Source organism: Paralichthys olivaceus, chromosome 3, assembly GCF_024713975.1.
Source record: "Paralichthys olivaceus isolate ysfri-2021 chromosome 3, ASM2471397v2, whole genome shotgun sequence".
Taxonomy (NCBI): Eukaryota; Metazoa; Chordata; class Actinopteri; order Pleuronectiformes; family Paralichthyidae; genus Paralichthys; species Paralichthys olivaceus.
Window position 1 is genome coordinate 6,932,664 of NC_091095.1, and position 23,187 is coordinate 6,955,850.

The following is a 23,187-nucleotide window of genomic DNA, read 5'->3' on the forward strand; positions in this document are numbered from 1 at the left end:
AGAAATTAAACATGTTACATGTCACTGATTTCATTAATTTATCTATAAATGCCTAAATAATCCAGCTCCTGATGTTGGATCAGTCAGGAAAGATCTGGTGCTTCTCATTTATGGTATGTTCTTGTGTTTGTAAATTGATTGCATGTTGTGTATTGTTCTTGTCTTTTTGTATAATTGCTAGTTTAGACCATGCTGTGTGATGTGGCATTGGTTCATACTCTATGCATGTCACTATATAAATAAAAATAAAATATAATAATACTTAATATCGACCATCATGACCCCACTAACCTGTCAGGAGTTGTTTTTGTTGTTGCTGTACAATGTGTTCACAATATAAACAATATAAACCAAGCAATAGTCTATCTTTTTCTATGTCATTGAATTACATGAGTCCTGCAACTGGCCTTGTTTCCTGCATTTCAGATCTTTAACACGTGGTGGCAGTATGTGACTGTAACACAAAACAGTCCTTATCACATTAATTAAAATAAACTTAAATCATGTGTTCCTCTCTTACCAGACTGAAAGACTGAACATTTTAATTGTGGAAATTGTGGATCCAGATCTTGATAGTTTTTGTCCCCCTGTTTTCTTCTGGGGGAGTATTAGTTAAAACCAACATATAATTATATATTAGTTATTTCAAGAGATATATGAAGATTGATTTTTTTCCTGGCTTTGGGTTGAGTGGATAGTTGTATTGAGTGTTTATAGTCATTATATACCGTGGCCTTATATTGTGGAATGGTATGACATTGTTGTAGCTCATATATGTTTATTGATGATTTAGTCTGTGTAAACAATATTTCCTGCCAACATCTTGTTTTTCTTTGTTGATTCATCAACTCTGGTGGGTCTTGGCTGTTTTTCATTCATTACTGCTGCCTCATATCACTTATTATATATATTTTAGTAGTAACAGTAATAAATATTTAAAAAAAAAATACTGACTGAAATGCTTCTGTTTTTCCATAAGACAATTTACTTGATGTATCTGCTGTTAATCAACTAACAGGAAATGTTTTCACCAGTTATTCTGTAAATAATTAACTCAAACAAAGTAAAAGAAGCAAAAATACCAACAAACACCAATGTAGACGAATAGCTCCTCAAATGTGAAAAAAATCCACTTTTACTTGTCTTAGATTAGATTAAATCGAATATCTTTGGATTCTGGACAGAACATGACACCACCTAAGGATTTCAGACAACCCATTTTACTAGGTAAAATATAAATTGACTATAAAATGTTTAATGAGGTTAATGGTTGAGTTGAGTGAATCTAATGGGTGAATGTAAAGTGAAAGTGGCTTCAGCAGTTGTGACAGAGCTCAGCCCATAAACTAGTTTGAGTCTTGTCAGCAGATCAGCACAGTGAGCTCCTGCATCTCAACTATAGGGTCCTCTTTTAAGTCAATATAGAAAATTACAATCATTTTCTATTCATAATGTTAATATATATTTATTCATCTTTTTAATCATATTTCATGTTGAATATGCAGACAGACAATAAATGACATTAAGTGGTAAGTCCACTTAATGTCATTTATTGGCTTTTGTTATTTTGGCCAGAAAAGTAATTGATGACCGCATACAGACTTCTACAGTTCCTACAGTAACAGATACTTATCAGGGAGTATATCTACAAATTACTCATTTTGTTTAAGTGGATGATGTGAATATTTTTCCAATCACTTTGAATTGTACACCTTTCTACTATTTGCCTAAAACAACAGTGCTATCATACTCAAACTCCAAAGATAATTTACTTTTTAAATTTCAGTCAAATGTGTAATTAGTTACACGCCATGTGTAAACATTATGTAATTTATAGATTAAACTCAATATTCCATCAAAAGGTACAGCTTTGCATCACGCCTCAGGAGAGCAGGGTACAGGAGAAGAAGTCAATGAACGGCAGTAACCTCAGTGCAGCATGCATCAGCACTAAACACATTCTGCAGCAGCAGCTCAGCGTGTGCGCATGAGCACAGCAGATCAGCCGGCCTCTGGCTGTCATGTGATGTTGTGGTGTGGTGGCTATGCGATTTCATCTCTCGTGGCAATTGGCTGAGAAGAATCTTTCTATAGAAGCAGGGATGGCACACATTTGGAGAGGTCTTATGCACACATGTGAGCTAAGCTGGATGAAAATAAGAATATGATCATACGGAACAACATTCATAAAAATGATCACAGGCACAATTATCTCACCATCCTCTATTATATGTGGATATATTCTTCTCTGAACTTTCTGATTGAAGAAAATGCTGTTTATTTTCTTGTGAGCTTAAAAGTATTAAGTCAGTTGATCTGTTGAAGGGAACTGCGAAATTTAAGCTGATTTCAGAATTATATTTAGTAGGAAATGTGCGTGCTCTTCCTGTTTCCTCTACTTGAACTACGTGACCTATAGAGCGGTTGTGGCAGCAGACACTGTGTGAAGAAAAGACATTTCCTCATGTGTTATTCACCAGTGAGACTTTCATATACATATATATATATATATATATATATATACATATATATATATATATATATATATATATATATTTATAGTTGGACACATTTACAATGTTTGCACACAGCCACGTTTTTTTCTTTTATGGCTTAAGTTCCTACTGCATTTGTTCCCTCTCCAGAGCTTCTGTCTTTGTGTCTGCACCCTGTATATCAGGTCCCTGTTCAGAAGAACTAGAAGTACGGGCTTGTCAGGCTGTTTGTGATTTGGCGCACAACTTAAATTTCACTTGACTGGGCTGAAATAAAGTTTGCAAACAATGTTATGAGCGTTTAAGAAACTCTGATTATCAGCAGTAGCTTGTTCTAATATTTTAATATTTCTGTGATGTAGTCAGCATTACTTTTGTATTTTTCATGAGCTTCAGCATCAATTATATGAGGATTTTATTTTGCAGTGTATACAAAGTATTCAGTGCAGCACTGAACTACAAGTAGAAATGCTGCAAGAATACTCTACAAATGTAGGCAAACCTACAGTATTGTACATGATATTGTAAAGTATAAGTGTCATGAAATTGAAATATAACAGTATAAATGAACTGCAATAACTAATATATTGGGAAAATACCCTGCAAATACAAAATAATTATTATTTTGCAGCCTCACTGGCTTAAATCTTACGGTAGATATGAAGAAGAAGTAAGATCGGTGTGAAATTTGTTTTAATTATGTAGGTCACAGGATATGGGCGTCTTTGCAAAGTACAAAAGAATAATTTCAGCCAGTGGAAAGTCATAAAGTTGAGCCAGCACAGCTGCACTTGTAATCTTGCCTCAGAAACCGTGTCCAATAGTAACCTCAGTCAGAATAGCTGTGTGTGTGTGTGTGCATGTGTGTGCGCGTGCAGACGAGTATCTCTGTAGGGGGATGGGCTTTAGCATCATCTGTGACTGTGTGTGTGTGTGTGTGTCTCCTGGTTCTGCCGTAGCAATCTTTTGTACTGGTTCTTTGCGAGATAGAGCTCATATTTACATTGGTTTCTCACTGCCTCACCGCAGGAGTCCAACATGGTTGACTATTCTCATCTTCTTTTTCCTACTCAGCCTTTATATTTTATTAAAGTAAAGTTATTCATCTTTAAATCTGCATTTATATTTGGCTTCAATACTCTGCCTCAGTAACTCATGTCTGTCAATCACCTTGTACTTCAAATATTTGCATCGTCAACATATCCATTAGCACATACTTCTTTACCGTGACAGCTTGAGTTCTGGTGGCTCAACTTCCATCTCACTGCAGTGCACTTATTCTTGACTCATTGACCTTTTGTTACTGTTATGTATCCATCCATCTATCTATCTATCTATCTATCTATCTATCTATCTATCTATCTATCTATCTATCTATCTATCTATCCATCCATCCATCCATCTATCTATCTATCAATCCATCTATCCATCCATCTATCTATCTATCTACCCATCTACCCATCTATCCACCTGATAATGTTGTAGTTTCCTGTTCATGTCTCGACCTACTACTACTCACCATGGCTGTATTTTTATTTTTATTTATCTGCATTTACATTTCTTATATTTCTGATATTTTTAATATTTACATTTACCACTTACAATGTCTGACTTACCTTACCATAGTACTTATATCATGGTCACTTTACATTGCAATATTTTCTTATTTCATTTTATTTCATTTATGCCTTGCTGTATTATCCATGTCATGGTCACTTTTTGCAATTTTATTTATATCATGGTCACTTACTTTGGCAATTTTATTTATATCATGGTCACTTACTTTGGCAATATTATTTATATCATGGTCACTTACTTGCAATATTACTTATATACTTTACATTACAATACTTTTTATATCATGCCACTCTTTTATCCTCAGTACCTTTTTTCACATTGTCTGTTTGCAGGTCGATTGTTTTCTTTTTTACTGTGTAGGTTACAGAAATTTCTGTCTGTTTTTTTGTGTTATTGCCTTTTCCATTTTAATTTCTGTAGTGTATACTACACTTTCTCTCTGCTGCTGTAACAAGTACATTTCCCCGTTGTGGGATGAATAAAGTATATCTAATCTAATATATCCATCCATCTATCTATCTATCTATCTATCCATCTATCTATCTATCTATCTATCTATCTATATATCTATCCATCTATCTATCTATCTATCTATCCATCTATCTATCTATCTATCTATCCATCTATCTATCTATCTTTATCTTGGTGCAGTTGGGTAATGATCTCTTCTGTCTGACACCAACACAGCATGTCAGTATTGTTTCGTGTCTTTATCACTCTTCAACTTCAAAGGTGCGTAACGATCAAAACTCGAAAACTCGAAATACTCGACTATCTTCGACCGATCCGAAGAATGAGCCGAGCAGCGCGAGGGACTCCGTCAGAGCCACTTCCGCAATCGACCTTCACTCCCTTATATGGAAGATGAGTCTTGTGGTGTGAGCGATTTCAGCCAATCAGGTGTCTCCGGGGGGCTGCGCGGGGAGGAGGGAGGACGTCTGGGTGGGGTTTTTGAGGGGGCGGGGCTAAGCGAGCCGGCCGCTGTGTGAAAATGAATGACACACATCCGGAGTAGTAGATCTACACACACACAGAGGGTGTGTGTGTGTGTGAGTGAGTGTGTGAGTGTGTGTGTGTGTGTGTGTGTGAGTTCAAACTGAAGACACAACGTCAAACAGACACACGAGAGAAGTGGACGAGAGAAAACGATCCCGAGAATTAAAGAAAAAGCGCCCAGGCAACGATGAAGTGTGAGTACTTCACCTCCATTTTATATTCTTTCTGTTTCCAGATGCAATTCATGTAACCTTCTCTTGGATCACGTACAGTAAGGATCCCTGAATACCTCCAAGCGTATGTTGGTGCGATTGTATATGAATTAATATCAGTTATATCCTCTGGTGTTGATCCCATAGTCTGATTTCCAAGGTTACCGTTTGACTCAACAACTCCCCGATGTAGATTTGTCCTCAATTCTTCAGCCTCGTGATGGTTCGTTCAGCTGTGAGCTAAGATTTTGAACGATGGTTGAGTTTATCTCAACAGATTGTGTGATGTTTGTAATGTAAAGGCTTAGTCAGCCGGTGTCTTGGGTGGAACCCATCCCTCCAACAGATGCTGAATTTGCCAGATGTCATCTCATGTTACACAGACGCTTTAAAACCCCTTGGTCTGGTTTTAAAGAGCTGAATTGACTGAAAAATGTTTAAAATTTGGTGAAAAGTGTGAAATGTGCTGTATCTGCACAGTGAGGATGCTGAGGGGGACACCCAGTAATCTGCTCCACTGGGTGATGGGGCTGCCGACTATAGGGATCATGCAGAGGATCGGTTGATTGGTAGAATGATGGAAATTCAGGGGATCTCACTTGGTTTTGGGTGAAAATGTTACGCAGGAGCAGTCAAGTGGAGCAGGTTGTTGCTTTGGACGTGAAGAGAAAGAGAATAGTGAGAACTGAAAGCAGAGGGTGGGGTTATGTGTGTTCAGTTTAAACAGAGGATTAAGGTGCTGTTGTTTTGGGGAGAGTCCCCACAGCATTTTCTTTCTGTCTAGCGTTGTGATCATTCCCCTGTGATGAAGACACATTTGTCTCCTTCAATATTAATCAACAGTGAAGCATAAGTAGGTTTTAAGTGTCTTGTTTCCAACCGTTACCCTTTCTCAATGGAACAGCTGTTGCTATGCCCAACTCTGCTCCACTTTCATAATCCTCTCCCGTTTGCATGAATGCAATAGTGATGTCAGTTTGCGCAGTGCTGTTGAGTCCTTCAGATAAATCATCCTTGGCACTAGTTGTGTGGCAACATTACAAGGTAGACTAATGAAAACAGACAAGGAAAGGTGCAAACAACGTGTCCTGTCTTTTTACTGTCATTTTTCAAGCAATAATTGTGGAAAAAATCCAAATATTCTCTGCGTCCAGTTTCTGAAATGAGAGAATTGCTCCTATTCCGTGTCATATTGTTTTTAATCTGAATGTCTCGTGTTTTTTTACTTATGATCAAATGGAGTGAGACAAAATCACCTTTCACTTTGGGGAGTTGTCATGGGAACTTGATTGATTTTGACATTTCAATGGCTGAATAATTAAAGGTCGAGTGTGTAAGATTTCGGTGAAAGGGATCTATTGGCAGAAATTTAATCCTAGTGATGTTTACCACCTAAATAGCACAAATTGTTGTTTTCTTTCCCCCTAGAATGAGCCCTTTATATTTACATTGGGAGCGGGTCGTCTCTTCGGAGGCTGCCATGTTTTTTACAGTAGTCCAAACTGGACAAACTAAACACCTTTTGAATTGGAGACTACTATTAGGTTCCCCTTGATGCTTGGAAGGTGGGGGAGGTGAGGGGTATCAGCTGCAACATGCAACATGCAACTTCACACTATATGTAAATCTAAATCCTACACACTGAACCTTTATTTAATGAAATAATCTTTGGATGTAGCTCCACAGAGCTGTAACAACCGGTCAATTAATCCATCAGTCAATCATATAGGATTACAATTTCTCACATTTTATAGACAGAACTAATATTGATTATCTGCAAAAAGAATTAGTTGGTTAATGAAAATAATTGTTTGATATGCCCCTACTCCCAAGAACTGCTTTCAGTTGTTCAGCTATAAGGGGGAAAGCCCACAATTATAGCCTATGAGTGATATCAGCATCGGAAAAAAGTGAATCTGAAAGTAATAGTTTACCTGCCATACATGTTATTTTTAGGCGGTGGGTGAATACTAAGACTCAATGACCAACGATTTATATTACAAGGCATTCGTCACTGTCTGACGAGAAGTAGGGGGTTGCCTCACAAGAGCTAAATCAGTGGTGTGCATCTCAAGCCTTTTATTTTAGAACTAAACGTGATGGATTCATGTGATGTTTGCTTATTGAAACAAAATGGACACTGTTTGTAAGGAAGATGAGACGAAGTGAAAATGGGGCAGACAAGAAATAGCCTCAAGGCTTTTTATAGTCTTATGTCGAAGAGCGTCCACATCCTTGGAGCGAACGAGTGACTGAACCTTTTCTCAGGCTCAGCGTCACGCCCCACACACTCCTCACCATCCCGAGACCAAAACAATGACACAGCCCAAAGGAGGTGAAGGAGGGGGAATGTTTTATGTCTCCCCCATCAGACCCCGGTTAGTACCAGATTTGCCCCCCCTCCCTTCACCCTCAACTCTTCTTCCATGTAATACTATTTGTGAAACGAAATCCACCAACAGCTGTCTGACTGAGGAATCTGCAGCTGTATTGGAAAGATGAGGCAAAATAAAATGGCAGCGTGTCCATGTGAGCAGCGCTGAGATCACTCTGTGACATCTGTCTTCTCAGCCAAGAGACCTCTCAGGCCTCTGTTGTAATCAGCAACGAGCTGAAGCCTCCTCAGGGTCAGCTGGCTGCTCGCCACATGACCAAAGAAGAATTGATTTTCTTTTACAGCAGTGACGATGGATTGGGGTGTGCTCTTAGAGGATCACTGCTGATTCCCAAGGGTCCAGAATGTCAGGAATGCTTGTAATTCCATCCCTGCCACTTTAAAGACACATGGCATAGTCCATTTAACCTGTTTTTGTAATTATATTGGAATGTTTTTCAGTAAACACAGGTCAAACTCTAAAGCATGATGTGAACATTTTTTCGTTCCTGCTCTCTGACCTCTCTGGAGCCTGTTTCTTTTTACTTGTCCGATTGTCCCCTGACATGCGGGACATGATATGCTGCTGCTACAATAGGCAGACGAAGCTGCTGGTATGTGTTTTCAGCCCCCTTAAATAAACAGGCCAGACCTGCGATTCACCAAAGAGAAGGTTGCAGGCAACAACAGAGGCTGAAATGAGAGGGGGTGCGAGAGAGTGTCATGGAAGTGTGGGTTTGATGGTGGTCAATTATGGTGATGGTTCCTATGATGATGGTTTATCGCTAAGGAGGCTTTGCAGGAGGCCAATTGTATTCAAGGTAACAGGACGTTTCATTTAACTGCATCGTATCTGTGGCTTTGACCTGTTTATAACAGTCTGTGCAAACAACATATGAGGAAGGAAAAACACACTTCTATCCAGTCGACTGTTCATTATCATCATTGATCATTGTCGTTTGCTTGGTAACAGGAATAAATCTGTAATATATTACCTTATCTCTATGCTCTTGTACCAAAAATATGATGTCAGATACATTTTTCTTTATCCTCATGGCTCTCCTTCAATTTTAACAGCATAGAGCTCTGGAACCATTTTCTTAAAGGTTTTTTGTTTTCAAAGCATTGATATAAAATTCAGTCCACTATTCATAGAAAAGCTTTTTCATCTGTAAACGTTCCACTTCTCCAGCTCGACTTCCCACTCTGTTGCCACACAACCCAATTTTGTCAACACAGTAGTTGTAGTATTGGCAAACACAATATGTATTCAACAGCTGATAAAGTAAGCTGTAAAGGTTAACTAGAAATGTCCTCCCGCCAGAGACATTTCATTTAAGAGGAAGAAGAGAGACCCTGAGAGAGAGAGTGAGACAGTGAGAGAGAAAGACATGTACAAAAGCTGCATTTTGATCACATGACATCCAGGTTGGTGACAGAGAGACTGTAACAATTTCAGAGAGAGAAACCATGTTGTAAGGTCTTATCACCATCCATGGGATTTAACTTTCAAAATCCAGCCTCCTTCAGGCTTCTTAGGTACAGCATATAACTATCGGTGGCTTTTATTTAGAAAATCCAGCATCCATCAGGCTTCCTGGTAAGGTCTTATCATGATCCAGTACTTTTATTTTGAACATCCAGCTTCTGCTTCTGAAAACATTCTGTAAGTATTTGGGGTTTTTATTTTAAAACTCCAGTCTTTTTCCAGCTCCCTGGGAACATCCTGTAACCATCTGGGGGGTTTATTTTGAAAATCCAAATTTGCCTATAATAATAATAAAAAGCAACATGAGAAACAAAGTGTGCACAGTCCCTCATATTCTAAAGAAATATCTAAATAACTGATTTTAAACTCAAACCTGCTCAAGAAGCAGTAACAGGGATGCTAAAAAAAAGTCCTGTGACCCGTGGCCAACAACACTCAGGTGTGAGTACTACAAGCCGCTGGCTGTCACACACTGGTGAAACTTACTGTCTCACAATTAGACCAGTAAAGCCATCCTCTCTTTTCTCTCTTCTCACACCAGGCTCGAATCTTACTCTAAAAGTGTGTCAAGTTTTCTATATAAAACTACTAACTTTCAATATTACATCCGTATCCCATCATGAAGGTTCACATATAGACACCACCTGATATAAGCCTGTTTTTTTTTTACTTTTTCTTAACTTAGCATCAGATATTTTCAGGGGTCGCAAATAAATGTCTTGATGCATTATTTTCTTCTTGACAATGCTCCTGATATGATGCGCTCGTCAAAAGTAGCCAATGAACCCTGTTGCTCTTTTTCTTTCAGTGACCGCGTGTGAGCCCACCACCGAAGCTGTGGCGATGGAGCCTCCCAGAGCTGACAGTTTCCTGAAGTCGCCCTGTGACGTAGGAGACAGCGCCGCCTCTCTCGATGACGTAATTGTAGATTCAACCAAGTACGTGCTCATACAGGCGCAAAACCTCCTTGACACCCCAAAACATTAATGCTGTTTTTCCTTGTATGATATTGGACACTTTACGTCTTCGCTCAACTAGAAATTATTCAAATTAAACATAGTAAGAAGAGGAAAATGTACCTACATTGGATTATGGCACTGAAGTTGATTTTCTTTTTGCTTTAAGCGATCATGAGCCCAAAATATTGGGAACCACTGGTTTTTAGCTTGATAGCTAATTTGTAGTGCTCTTTGAACTCATCTAATAATTGTCCATAACGCTTTCCACGTTATCCATGAGGCTTAAATTTCATGTTATAACAATATAAAACATTATTTTCAAACTTTTTTGAGTGCTTACAAGATCTACATTGAACTTGAGGAAATAATATGAACTGTCAGAATGATGAGGACGTTTAACAATGTGGTGAAAGACACTTTTCCCTTATTACCTACTCTGATAATTCCAGAGGACATGGCAGGAAACCTTGGGGGATTCATTTTCCAATTTTGTTGAGTGACATGTTCCCCCCCCACATTTTTTTAGTGAGTCTTCAGAGGAAGAGTCCACAGGGGACAGGGACGAGGAGATTGGTGCCCATAATGACGTCACCAGCAGCACTAAGATGACAGAGGTCCCTGCTAAAAAGGCCACCAACACACAAACAGGTGAGGGCTGAAGGAAACTCAGTATTCTGAACATGTAGAATAGAATTATGATGAGAAATAATACGGCTCTTATGCTTCTTGGTTAGGAAATATAGTTAAGTTGAAACACCAGCGTTCATGTCCGTAACATCTGACATTAGATAAAGTCTCTGTTGGCTCTAGTTGCTGAAGTCAGCACTAGTGATCATGTTCTTCCTGAGGAAACTGTCTAAACAGAAGCGAAACAACTCTACATTCTTTGGCAGAACAAACTCGACTTTCCTTTTCCTGCCTTTAAACTCCACTTTGACATTCCTTCCTACCTCAGTCACTGAAAGAAAAGTCCCAGTACACATCACACTTATTCTGTCATGTTGGTTAACGCTTAACAAAAAGTTCAGCTTGGAATATGACTACTTATAGAACCACAACGTGAAATAGGTTTAACTTAAAATACCACCGCACATGTCTGCTGCTGGTTTTCCATTAGAAAACATCAACCAACTGTTCTGCTCTCCTAACAACTCTCTGCACTGATAATGAACTTCTTGTGTTTCATCATAAATCCGCTATCATTTAATTACTCTGTCCACAATATGACCCCATCGTATAATCCAAACATCCTGCTGGCTGTTTGGTTAGTGGCACATCCTTCTTTCTGGTTTTAAAAACACATGAACACTGAGACTCGACAAAAATTCTCCCATTTATTACAAATTTTATCTTAACTCTGGACAAAGATACTCATGTTTGTAATCGCGCCATCACAGAAATGAGATACGGTAAGGAGAGAAACAACATTGCAGACAATCAGAAGGTTTGTGAGCAACTATGGTGAGTGGTTGAACTTTAGAAGTATATCTAGTCAACCTTTTGTTGGGACACTGTGGATCTGCTGTCAGGGCTCAGATTAGACTCATCTGCTCATTGATCCCGGGTTATTTTGTAGCTTTTATATAAAGCTCTGGAAAAAAATATCAAGAGACCCCTACAAGATCAGTTTCTCGGTTTTTACTATTTACAGATATGAGTTAAAATAAAATGAAAAGTTTTGTTCTATTCTTTACACCACTGACAACATTGTCCTCCCAAAATCCAAATTCAACAGACACTGGAATGAAGTGGCTGCCATATAAATTATACACTACAAATTTAAGACAAATCTGGGGTGGCATCCTCTCTAATGTGACTAATGCAGAGTGTTTGTTGAAATCCGGGCGGTGATGAGGAGACTCCAGCAGATGCAGAGGAGTGAAAAGCCTCCAAAGCTTTTGAACAAACAATTGCTAAATTCTCTGAAATTTTTTTGATCACATATTCCAGTGAGCGCTCAGCGCCCAACCTCCTTGTCGGTGCGAGCAGCAGCAGAGCTCGGCCTGTCGACCACACAGGGGGATGCAGAGGTAAAGCTGAGGATGGGAGACTCGGGACTGGCTGCTGAGACCCCACTGACCATCAACCAGGTGTTCACCTCCGCTGTGGAGCATTTTGGTGACTACACGGCTCTGAGCTGGAAGGAGGGCGAGCAGAAGAAGAGCCTGAACTACAGAGACTACTACCAGACCTGCCGCATCGCTGCCAAGAGCTTCCTCAAGGTAGATTCTTTTTATTCAGTGATCTAGTATTCATGAAAGGATCCAAGGATATTTGGCCTTTTTTGTCCTGGGGAGTGTTTTTGGCAGTGCAAACTCTCTCCTCTCTCTTCTCTTGTCCTGCTACTGATTTGATTCCACATCAGTCCAGACATTACACAGTGCTTTGTGAAGGCGTCAGGCTGAAGTTCAGTGTGCAGCCAGACTGTGAGGCAGCTCCTCATGCAGGACAGAGGAGCTTATTGTTTATTGTGAAACCCACCACAGTTAGTCAGCACAGAGACGGTGTCACGTACACACACAGACAGACTGACTTTCACTCACACGTGTCTCTCTGTACAAACCTTTCAGAACCCGACTCTGTCAAATGAACTTGTGACCTTTTACGCGTCAGGAGCCAGAAGGTCATTACAGAAGGTTCATGTTGTCAGAATAAAATCTCCTCTCGAGTTTTCACATTTGCAAACATCAACAAAGTCTCATATTATATTCCAACCGTGAATCCTGAGAAATTTAAAACGCTCACTGTTTTTAACTCGGTATCAGTTGGACTGTCTCATGTGTGTTTGCCTGTGTATCTGCTGACACAGTAACAGCTGCTGTGGCAACGTGCTGGAGGACACAAGCTCTGATCACTCCGTAGATCAGCAGATCAAATGATTCTGGAATAAAAACAAACTTATATAGATTGACTTCAGTGATTGTATTATAAAATACCTCAGTTTCATGAGGCAAGGGATTGATTTTTTGGTTATAACTTCAAATTTAGTGTTGTACAAACATCAGCTATATGTACATTATATATTTCCCTGAATACTGTGGCCTAAAATGTCTCCAAAAATATATAAATATACTTAAAACAATCAAAGAAACATTTCCTGGGAAAATTAGGAGAAATGGATCCCAGTGTTGAGTATTTTTAAAAACGTGTTATTTTGTCAATGCTGAAAAAATGTTCCTGGTTTTTTTTTTCTAGCTTGGTTTGGAGCGTTACCATGGCGTTGGCATCCTGGGATTCAACTCGGCGGAGTGGTTCATTGCTGACATTGGAGCCATTTTTGCAGGGTGAGTTTCATCTCTGTGAGTTTATGTAGTCGTCAATGATGAGCTTTTTGTGCGTGCGTGTGTGTGTGTGTGTATACAGTTGTCTTTGTGAGGACCGGTTTCAGCCTGTAACCAACAGAGTGAGGACATTTTTGTCAAAGTGAGGACATTTGGGCCGGTCCTCACTTTGTGACCCTCCTTTAATGGACTGTTTTGGGGTCAAGAGTTGGTTTTAGGGTTAGAATTAAGTTTACGTTAGGGTTAGGCCTTTAGTTTGGATGGTTAGGGGTTGGGGAATGCATTATGCCAATGAGTGTCCTAAGACAGCTGTACATTTGTGTGTGTTTGTGTGTGTGTGTTTGTGGGTGTGTGTATACACATGTCTGAGTGGTGCAATCCAAGACTTGAAATATGAGGTCGACAGACGAACACAATCTTAAGTGTCATCTAGTTTCACATGTAGCCTCTTTGATTGATCGCCACTCTATTTCTTCACTAAGCTCAAGGAAACTAAGCCACTTTTTGCCGTCACTCAAGAACTGTACTTTCCACTTTACTTATTTACCTAAGTCGAGGTTTAAGCTTAAACAGTGCACTGATCACAAGCCTCTCTGTGTTTGTGATTGTGTGAATATTCTGAGTTGGCCTCAGCGGAAATCAATCGTAAGCACTGCTTCATTCACCGAGCTTAAGTGACCATAAAACAAGTCCATCTGAGAAACCAGAATCCCAAATACTTTAGTCAGACAGACGACCATCACTCTGGTGAAACTCCTCGTGGAACTGGAACACACACATTGATACTGTGTGTGGATTCTGTGGAGGCTCACACCTTCTGACGCATGACAATCAGAATGTTTTTCAAACCACTGTCAGCTTGTCAAACTGGTCCTGATGAGCCTATTGAGTTTGACTTACTCTCGTACCGTGGTCCAATTCAACTTTGATGAACTCCCTAACACGCTCACATTTGCTGCAGTTTCTGGGAAGCAAAAGCAAAACTGAATCGGTTCTTGCTCGTCTCACTTCCCATGAGAAGTTGATGCAAGGTCGAGTAGTTTCTGTTGTTGCATCATTACAAGGAATGAGAAACTAGAAAAAGGGAAACAATATGAAGGACTGACTCTACCTGTTTTACCAAGTCTCTGAGCATCTGTTCTCCTAAAGTCTCCTGTCAATGGAGGGGTAATTGAAACAACCACAGTGGCACTCAGTAGAGCACATACCTCGGCTCAGGCCCAACATTCCTCTTAAACCCAATCAAGCTCTACCATAGTTCGCACACTCCTTTTTCCAAATCCATGCCAAAGTTAAATCATTTCTTCCTTGGTCCATGTCCAATCCTTTCAAAAAGGTTTTCTGGAAATCCATACCCCGTCCTCAGTGGACGTAAAACTCTATTTTAGATATTCGAGAGCACGTATGATGGAGGTGGCTGATTGACACTGGCTCTCACTGTTCTGCAGATTTAATCAAACACTGGAATAGTGAAAGAGAAATGGTTAATTTGAACTTTTGACTCTGTTATCTGTTGCAGTGGGTTTGCTGTGGGCATCTATACCACCAACAGCCCCGAGGCATGTCAGTACGTAGCAGACAACTGCAAGGCCAATGTTATTGTGGTGGAGAACCACAAACAGTTGCAGAAGATCCTCCAGGTAAAACGAAATACTGTCGTCACAGGCAAATTGATGAGATGCCCGTACATGTGAATAATGTTTTACAGAATACAGAAGTTAGTTTTAGTTTTCTATGTTGCTCCTCCAGCTTTGTTTTTTGAACAAGATGATAATAAATATTTATAGACAGACACAATTCGTCTTGTTGATTAATCCCTGGCAGTACGCTCTAAGATTACATTCTTTATTGTTTGTTGACAGGTTGAAGACCAGCTTCCTCACTTGAAAGCCATTGTCCAGTACAAAGAGGCACTCAAAGAGAAGAGACCAAATCTGTACACAGTGAGTAGAGAACACAGTGATTACACTCTATCAATGGCGAGACCAAGCTAGGAAAGGATTTTGGTTCAAGAAGCATCATTCGAGCGGTTTTGCTTCGTCCTTTGTGCACCACAGTGGGAGGAGTTCATGGAGCTGGGACGCGATGAACCCGATGCTCCCCTCGATGCGATCATCTCCAGCCAGAAGCCGAACCAATGCTGCACGCTCATCTACACCTCAGGAACCACAGGCACACCCAAAGGAGTCATGCTGAGCCATGACAATGTAAGTTAAACGGGCCAATTGGGTTTTTTCTTACCTCTGTAGATACTGCTTGGGTCCAGAGATCCAGAGAAAAGTGCAGACGCAGCAGGTGGACATACACTATTCAATATATTAAACTGCCGGTTAGGCAGTTTTTTAATGTTGCTATTGATCAGAAAATACCTTAAGGACTGAAAACGACTTTACCATTAGACCAATGCTCACTTCACACATAAAAAACCAACGTAGATTTACTCAAGCCTATTTTACGCTTTACTTTGACTCCACTGCACTTAAGAGAGAAATATTATACTTTCTAGATGTGGCATGTGTAGGGATTTCTCACATTTCAGCTGTCCATGAGTTACAGGGAGGTTTCTTCTTTAAACAAATCACCTAGTAAAATTTAATTTAAGGTTCAAAATGAACATTTAAGAGAAGTCCCAAAAAGATATCAGAAATTAGTATTTTCTTTCTCCCTGGTTTGGAAACACTGAAATAAACCAAACTAACCGACTGTATATGAAGTAGTTAATCAGCTTTATCTCACATTTTACAACAGTACAATTCATTGATGCATAGGTATTACTCTAATATCTAATCATACATAATAATATATGAGTTACAGGAAACTAATGTATTGAATAATTTTACTTTTTAAATACATTTAGCTGATAATGCATCTTTAATTTGCCTTTAGTAGGATTTAAAAATGCCAGACTTTTCCTTGTAATAGTGTATTTCTGCAATAATGTAGCTATTGGTACTTTACTTAGTAATCTGAATACATCTTCCATCACTGCTTGTTCAGCTGATGCATCAGTAGAAACTGGTTTTCATGCCCCTGTTTTCATTCCATAGAGAACTCTGTGTTATACACATTATAAACCACAGTGTCCACCATACTGTACATCAACCTTTTGTTTCTGTGCTGATGAGAACATGTGACCTGTCACACATCAAACCCAGTGTATTTACCGCTTTCTTCTCGTCTCCCACCAGTTGACATGGACCGCACTCTCCACCATCCGTCACGTGGGCCTGAAGGACGCCACGCACACTCAGGAGGTGGTGGTCAGCTACCTGCCGCTCAGCCACATCGCGGCTCAGATGGTGGACATCTGGGTCACCATGAGGGTCGGAGGGCTGACGCACTTCGCTCAGCCAGATGCCCTTAAGGTGAGAGGCAGCATTTGTACATGGTGAACAACAACAACATGGATACATAACATTCAGGAGTTTCTAATATTCTCCAGTTTGTAAATAGTGAGGATTAAAAGTTATAAACACCTCAATAATGCAGTAATTGAATTTGCACTGACAAAGTGAGAGTTCTCTTCATCAAATCATCAGTTTGGTGACGTTGTGACCCAGCATCGGATCATTGGAGTTTTTAGGATCTTTCCCAGGATCCTTATTCACCCTCCTTCACGTGTTCTTTCATTGGAATTACAAGATTTTCCTTCTGACGTAAAAACACGTTTGGTTTTCTGAACTGCTGCTGCGCAGGGGTGTTTTTTTTCTTAGGCTTTCTTTCTTTTAATCATCATCAGCACTCCTTCACGCTCATTAAAATGTATGGGAGCGTATAAGTTTGTTGTTGTTGGTGATTAGAGGCCGATTATCACGTTTTCCAGTTAATGTGGCATCCGGAGGGGAGACACATATGAACATGTTAGACAAATTGAAAAGGCTCCATTGTTTCTGTTCAAACATATGTTCATGTAATATCTCTCTGAGATGTCAATGTTTTGTTGTGGTGGCAGCTTTAAATAGAATTTTTTCTTGTTGTCATCAGGGCTCTCTGGTAGAGACCTTGAAGGAGGTGCGTCCCACAGCCTTCATGGGCGTCCCTCGCGTCTGGGAAAAGATGCAAGAGAAGATGAAATCTGTCTCAGCAAAGTCGTCGACTCTGCGCAGGAAAGTGGCGGTGTGGGCCAAAGGTGTTGGTCTGCAGACCAACCTCACCAAGTACCAGTACGTGCATGTTGATAAAGTACAGCTGTATTTATATGGAGTCATGTCCACAAGGACGGGGAGTTCCTGTTCCTTTCTTTTTACTGGAACTTAATGTTTTTGTTAATGTTATATTTATAGTTCCTGTATTTTCCACCTAACGCATCATAGAAAGGATTTCTTCTGTGAAATGTTAAAAGGAAAACTGACAAAAATGAAATACTGAGTTAATCATGTCAATATTATTGACAAGTGTTTGAAAATGGGTTTTCCAGCATGGAGTGTTTTATTTGTTAATCTTCCAAAGCAACTCAAAAGTAGAAGCATGCAATTCTTAATGTTTATTACATACAACACAACATTTTCTTTGATTAATTTCATTCAAATCTTGAATCCAAATTCAAAAAAGAAAATACAGCTTTTGGGGGAAATAATGAGAAAGGTTTCTAGAACATTCTTACCTTTTTACATGAAACCACCAGTTTGTAGACTGTACATTTCTCGTTAAGTGCTTTCATGTGATTTTTGGGTTTGTAGGCATACAGAGAGATTTACAATGGGTGTCTGATATAGTGCATCTCATTCATTCTCTCTTTTATATATCTGACACTCAAACCCTTTGTGTCTCTTCAGAAACGGAGCAGTCGGCCGTGCACCGGTCAGCTACCACATAGCCAAAAAGTTTGTGTTCAAAAAGGTGCGCAAGGCCCTGGGCTTGGACCGCTGCACCAAGTGTTACACGGGCGCCGCACCCATCACCAAAGACACGCTGGAGTTCTTCCTCAGTCTGGATATCCCTCTGTACGAGCTGTACGGCATGAGCGAGAGCACCGGACCTCACACCATCTCCCTCCCCGAAGCCTTCAAGCTTACCAGGTACATTTTTCCTTTTCACGCGATAGGAAAAGTTAGACACAGAATCAGATGCAGTTCAAGAACACTGCTTGAGTAATGTGACCAAACACCGAACGACGTTTCTGTCCCACAGCTGTGGCAAAGAGATACCAGGGGCCAAGACGAAACTGCACAAAATAGACGAGGAGGGAAATACGGAGATCTGCTTCTGGGGTCGCCACGTCTTCATGGGTTACCTCAACAAGCCCAAGGAGACAGAGGAGGCTCTGGATGCAGAGGGCTGGCTGCACTCAGGTGACCTGGGCAAAATTGACAAGAACGGATTCCTCTTCATCACCGGAAGAATTAAAGGTACTTGTTTTATATCGAAGTCAGGTGAATTTGTACCAGATTACAGGGCAAGACTTCTGCTTCATCTGTTTAGATTCTCTCTTTTTAGAAGGACACGTTTCTTTATTTGTGATCATCATTTAAAACCTGCCTGTTTTTCTCTGTTTGATTTTTAGAGCTGATCATCACAGCAGGAGGCGAGAACATCCCTCCCATTCCCATCGAGGATGCGATAAAAAGTGCTGTGCCGCTGATCAGCAACGCCATGCTGATCGGAGACAAGAGGAAGTTTCTGTCCATGCTGCTCACCATTAAGGTAAACTGAAACTGACACCTGGACCTGGTCAGACCACATTACTGTTTGTCCACTTTAATCCAGGAGGGAGGTTAAGTAGACGGCAGTAGAGGTTAAGTAGGAGGCAGTAACTACATTTAAATTCTCTTGAGCTCTTAAATTTCTTTCTGATTGTTTCTTTTTGTGTTGTCTGACGCTGATTTAAAATTTATCATGATGCATTTAATATCTTATGTGGAGCCCTTTAAATTTCCCTGAGTTGAAGTGTTTTATAAAGATAAACCCTGCGTTACATTGCACCTGATTAGAAGAGGAGGAGGTGAAGTTTATTTTACTTGTGAACTTCAGGACTTTTATACTTGCTGAAGGAGATTTCAGGGGGAAAAAAGCAACGTGCTGTTTTGTGTAGATGTTCAGACACTGCCATCTAGTGGGCTTTGACTATAGTGACATGGAAATTCAGCTTTCATCCAAAAACAAAATCTATAATTTGAACACTTGAAATGGCACAAAATATGATAATATTAACAAAAATGTTATTTGATTTAAAAATAAACCTTGTTGTTTGTCCCTCCAGTGCAAGGTGAACGCTGAAACAGGTGATCCAGAGGACGAGCTGTCATCAGAGGCCCTGGAGTTCTGCAGGAACCTGGGCAGCGAGGCCACGCGAGTCTCTGAGGTCGCAGGCGGCCGAGACCGGGCGATCCACACCGCCATCCAGGAGGGGATCAACAGCGTCAACGAGAAGGCCACCTCCAACGCTCAGCGCATCCAGAAGTGGATCATTCTGGATCGTGACTTCTCCCTCCCTGGAGGAGAGCTGGGTGAGTGGGACGAAACAAGTCTTATTATGTTGAGACCACTTTAAAATGAGTTTGTCATGTCTCTGTGTGTTGTAGTTTTTCTCAGCGATACAGATATTAGCACACTGTAATTAAACTACAAAAATTTAACATAGCATGATGTTCCTCAGCTACTTTACCTAATCTTTAATTATAGGGAAGTTGAAGTGATTCTAGGACTTTGATATTCCTTCATATCTGATGTACCAAACATGACAGAGAACCTGTGGCAGCCTTCAGTCGTCATGAAAACTCTACAAGTGTTAAGTTTGTCCAGTCTATAAAGTATTTAAATATAAAGGAGCCATTCTAGGGTAAATAAAACAATCATTTCTGCAATTTAGATGAAACACACGAGTGAAAACATCAAAAGGATTATTTTAAATTCAATTTTTGCCCTTTCACCTAAATCTTACACACTGGACCTGTAAGTTGAAACCTGTAGGAACCCAGAACGACACACAAAGATCAAGTGTTAAACAACATGAAACGTTTGCTCCACAGGTCCGACCATGAAGCTGAAGCGCCCGGTGGTGGCGAAGATGTACAAGGAGCAGATCGAGAACTTTTACAAGGAGCTGGTGACTCCGACGACTCCCAGCAACCCCCTGCCGCCCAAGTAGAGTCGCTCCTCCGCCTGCAAGGAGACACGCAGACACACTCCACCTCATCCACACAACTTCTCGCCATCTTTGTTTGTTCGTTTTTCTCTTGTGCAAATGCCTTAAGTTCTGCTTGGTTTACATTTGTGGGTGTTGTACAAAGAGAAGTAAGAAGAAGCCATTTTAAAAGAGCTTTATCTTTTTTTTTTGAAGGTTCAATAAGCTGAATTCAACTATTTATTTGATTTAATGATGAGCAGTGAAATCCGATAGATGAAGTGGCAGCAGCTGTTTATAGGAAGAGTTTACGGTGCTCTGATACTTGAAAAGGAAAAAAAAAAAAAAACGTGTTTTATTTATTTTTCAGTTTGCCAAAGTTTACACGGGCCAAAACAAAACCTGCTTCAAATGAAGGAACATTTCTAGAAAATGTTAAAATTCAACAATCAAATCAAAATGTTTACAGCCTGTTCACTAAGTGGTTTTTCCTCTGTCTTTGTTCACCTGGGTTTCCAGGAAATCAGCATTTAATTTGTTTGTGAGGTCAAAGAGGTTTCCTGCAGTTGTAGACATTAATTGCAATCTGACAACTCAGCATCCACATTCTTTTTCATGCTGTAAAATGTCATTTAAGCCATATATATTTTTCTTATCGCAACTGTGGAGTCAAACTGAATCATTACAGCTTACTTGCTGCCTGGTCCAGTCGAAGTGTGTTTGTGTGTCAACTTTCTTTTTGTTTGGATTTTGTTTGATTGTAAATACCTTCTTGCCTTCATCGCCTACATTTACTATTTATTTCATTTTTCTACTTGGTTTCTTTTCCTCTGGTTTTTGCACTTGAGCTCTGATAAACCGTAACAAGTTAAAGATGTACAGAAATGTAGATTTGATTGAGTTGACTTTAGGTTTATTGGAAATAGATGAATAAACACCGTGCATCATTTACTGCCCTTATTGGTCTGTTCTAATACTCAATGCATCAGATATATAAATGTCCAAACGCTCCAGGTTTTAACACCCTGACCACATCTCTGATTTGTGTATATGAAGTAATTCTATCTAAGTATATTACAGGTATTTGTAGCAGTCTGATGGTTTATAATGAAGGCGAGTGTGGATGTAATGTTTCGCTCAAAGCAATTAAAAGTTCAGGGTAAATGTCGAGAAACATCGGCGTGTGTATAAAGTTCTAAACGAGGGAATGACGGTGATTCAGTTCCTCTGGGTGAGTGAGTTTCTTACTGTCTTTTAGCTTAATGAACATGGGTGTGTAATTAAGGTTTGTTATAATAGAAAAATAACCAAAGGACTGGCGTTAATGTAAAACCCTCTGATTATTAAGAGCTGTGTCGTTCAGCGAGAGACCACACGAGCCCAGACAGAAGAGAACTGGATCCACCTGAACCTTTGTTAGAAATATCAGGGGTGAACGATGAAGACGTGTGTGACACTGTAGGAGAACAGCGACACGGAGCCGTTTGTGTACACGGTCGACAGAAATGTGAATGTTTGTGTGATCACTTATAAAATAAACTTTGATTATGCTGAGGAGTTTCTGCTTTTTGAGTGTCTGACAACCTGTTTAATGTGAATTGTAATAATAACAAAAATGATAATCACATATGAAAATCCATAACAAGGTGCTTTACAAGACAGCAATTAAAACAAATCAGAATTGATAGACAGTAGTTTGAAATGTTAAAAAGTAAAATAAGGAAAGTATCTTGTTTTTTAGTGTATTTAAATTTGAGGTTTATCACTTCTCGTCAAGATTTCACAAAAAAACGAAATGTTTGGAAAAGTAGGAAAGGCTGGCATTAAACAAGGAGTGAGTAATATGGACAGTTTATATCGAGGCTGCCTCTTTTTATTTTTAATAAATATCTTTATCACTTTCTTAGTTCATTGATAAATTTACCAATACAATTTTATAAAATTGTTTAAAATATATACTAGTTTTCCGAAGCCCAATGAAACATATCCCATGTTTTGTCTGACCAACAATGTAAAACACATTTTTTTCTCCATTCAGAGACAAGTAAGGAAATATTCACTTTTAAAGATTTAACTTTACAAAAATATTCACACGTCAAAACTTGAAAACAGTGAATTTCAACTATAACAGTGATTTATTGTGATTAACAAGTGATTATCTGTGGCCTCAGTGAAGTCGTACTTATTCCACCACTGGTAAAACTTCAGCAGCTAAATGGATTTTATTATCGTCACCATTATCCTTCTTTGACATGTCAAAATGTCCACTTTAAGAAAAGACCTGCATGTTTTCTGTGCAGTCAAATTCAATTTATTGATCGTCCTTTGCCAATAACGTCCCTCCCTGTAGTGACATTTCCTCGATAGATGGTCAATGCATCATGAAGGTTATTGCTCGGACCACTTCTTGTCCTTTTCACCCCCCACCCCGCAATGACCGTCACATGAACTTTCCACGAACCCTTCACACGCAGCCATGACCGGGTCACGCAGCGGTCAAATGATGGGATGACGCTGGGGAAACAGTACTTAATGACTTTATTAATATGATTTCAAAATAAAAAATAACATTAAAATAACATGTGTTGTCCTTGTTAACAACTTGCATCAAATGGCCACATGGTGGCATTTATGCCAAGTCTTTACTTTTAAAAATACCAAATTGTTCATCTGCCATCCAGTTCATTTGTTCTGCCAGTTGTTTGCAGCTTCAACCACATATATGGACACAGTTCAGATC

At 39.6% G+C, this 23,187-nt stretch overlaps 1 protein-coding gene across 1 annotated transcript; it reads left to right on the top strand.

Moving 5' to 3' along the window:
* Positions 1 to 5,053: 5,053 nt before the first annotated feature.
* acsbg2 (acyl-CoA synthetase bubblegum family member 2) lies at positions 5,054 to 22,001 on the top strand. Its single transcript, XM_020098532.2, has 15 exons — positions 5,054 to 5,263; positions 9,953 to 10,082; positions 10,630 to 10,751; positions 12,054 to 12,325; positions 13,299 to 13,387; positions 14,904 to 15,024; positions 15,247 to 15,327; positions 15,442 to 15,591; positions 16,573 to 16,749; positions 17,369 to 17,547; positions 18,160 to 18,402; positions 18,515 to 18,732; positions 18,888 to 19,027; positions 19,584 to 19,830; positions 20,353 to 22,001. Exons 1-15 carry the CDS (start codon positions 5,257 to 5,259, stop codon positions 20,469 to 20,471), a joined length of 2,295 nt encoding a protein of 764 aa, XP_019954091.1. The 5' UTR covers positions 5,054 to 5,256; the 3' UTR covers positions 20,472 to 22,001.
* The last annotated feature ends 1,186 nt before the right edge of the window (positions 22,002 to 23,187 follow it).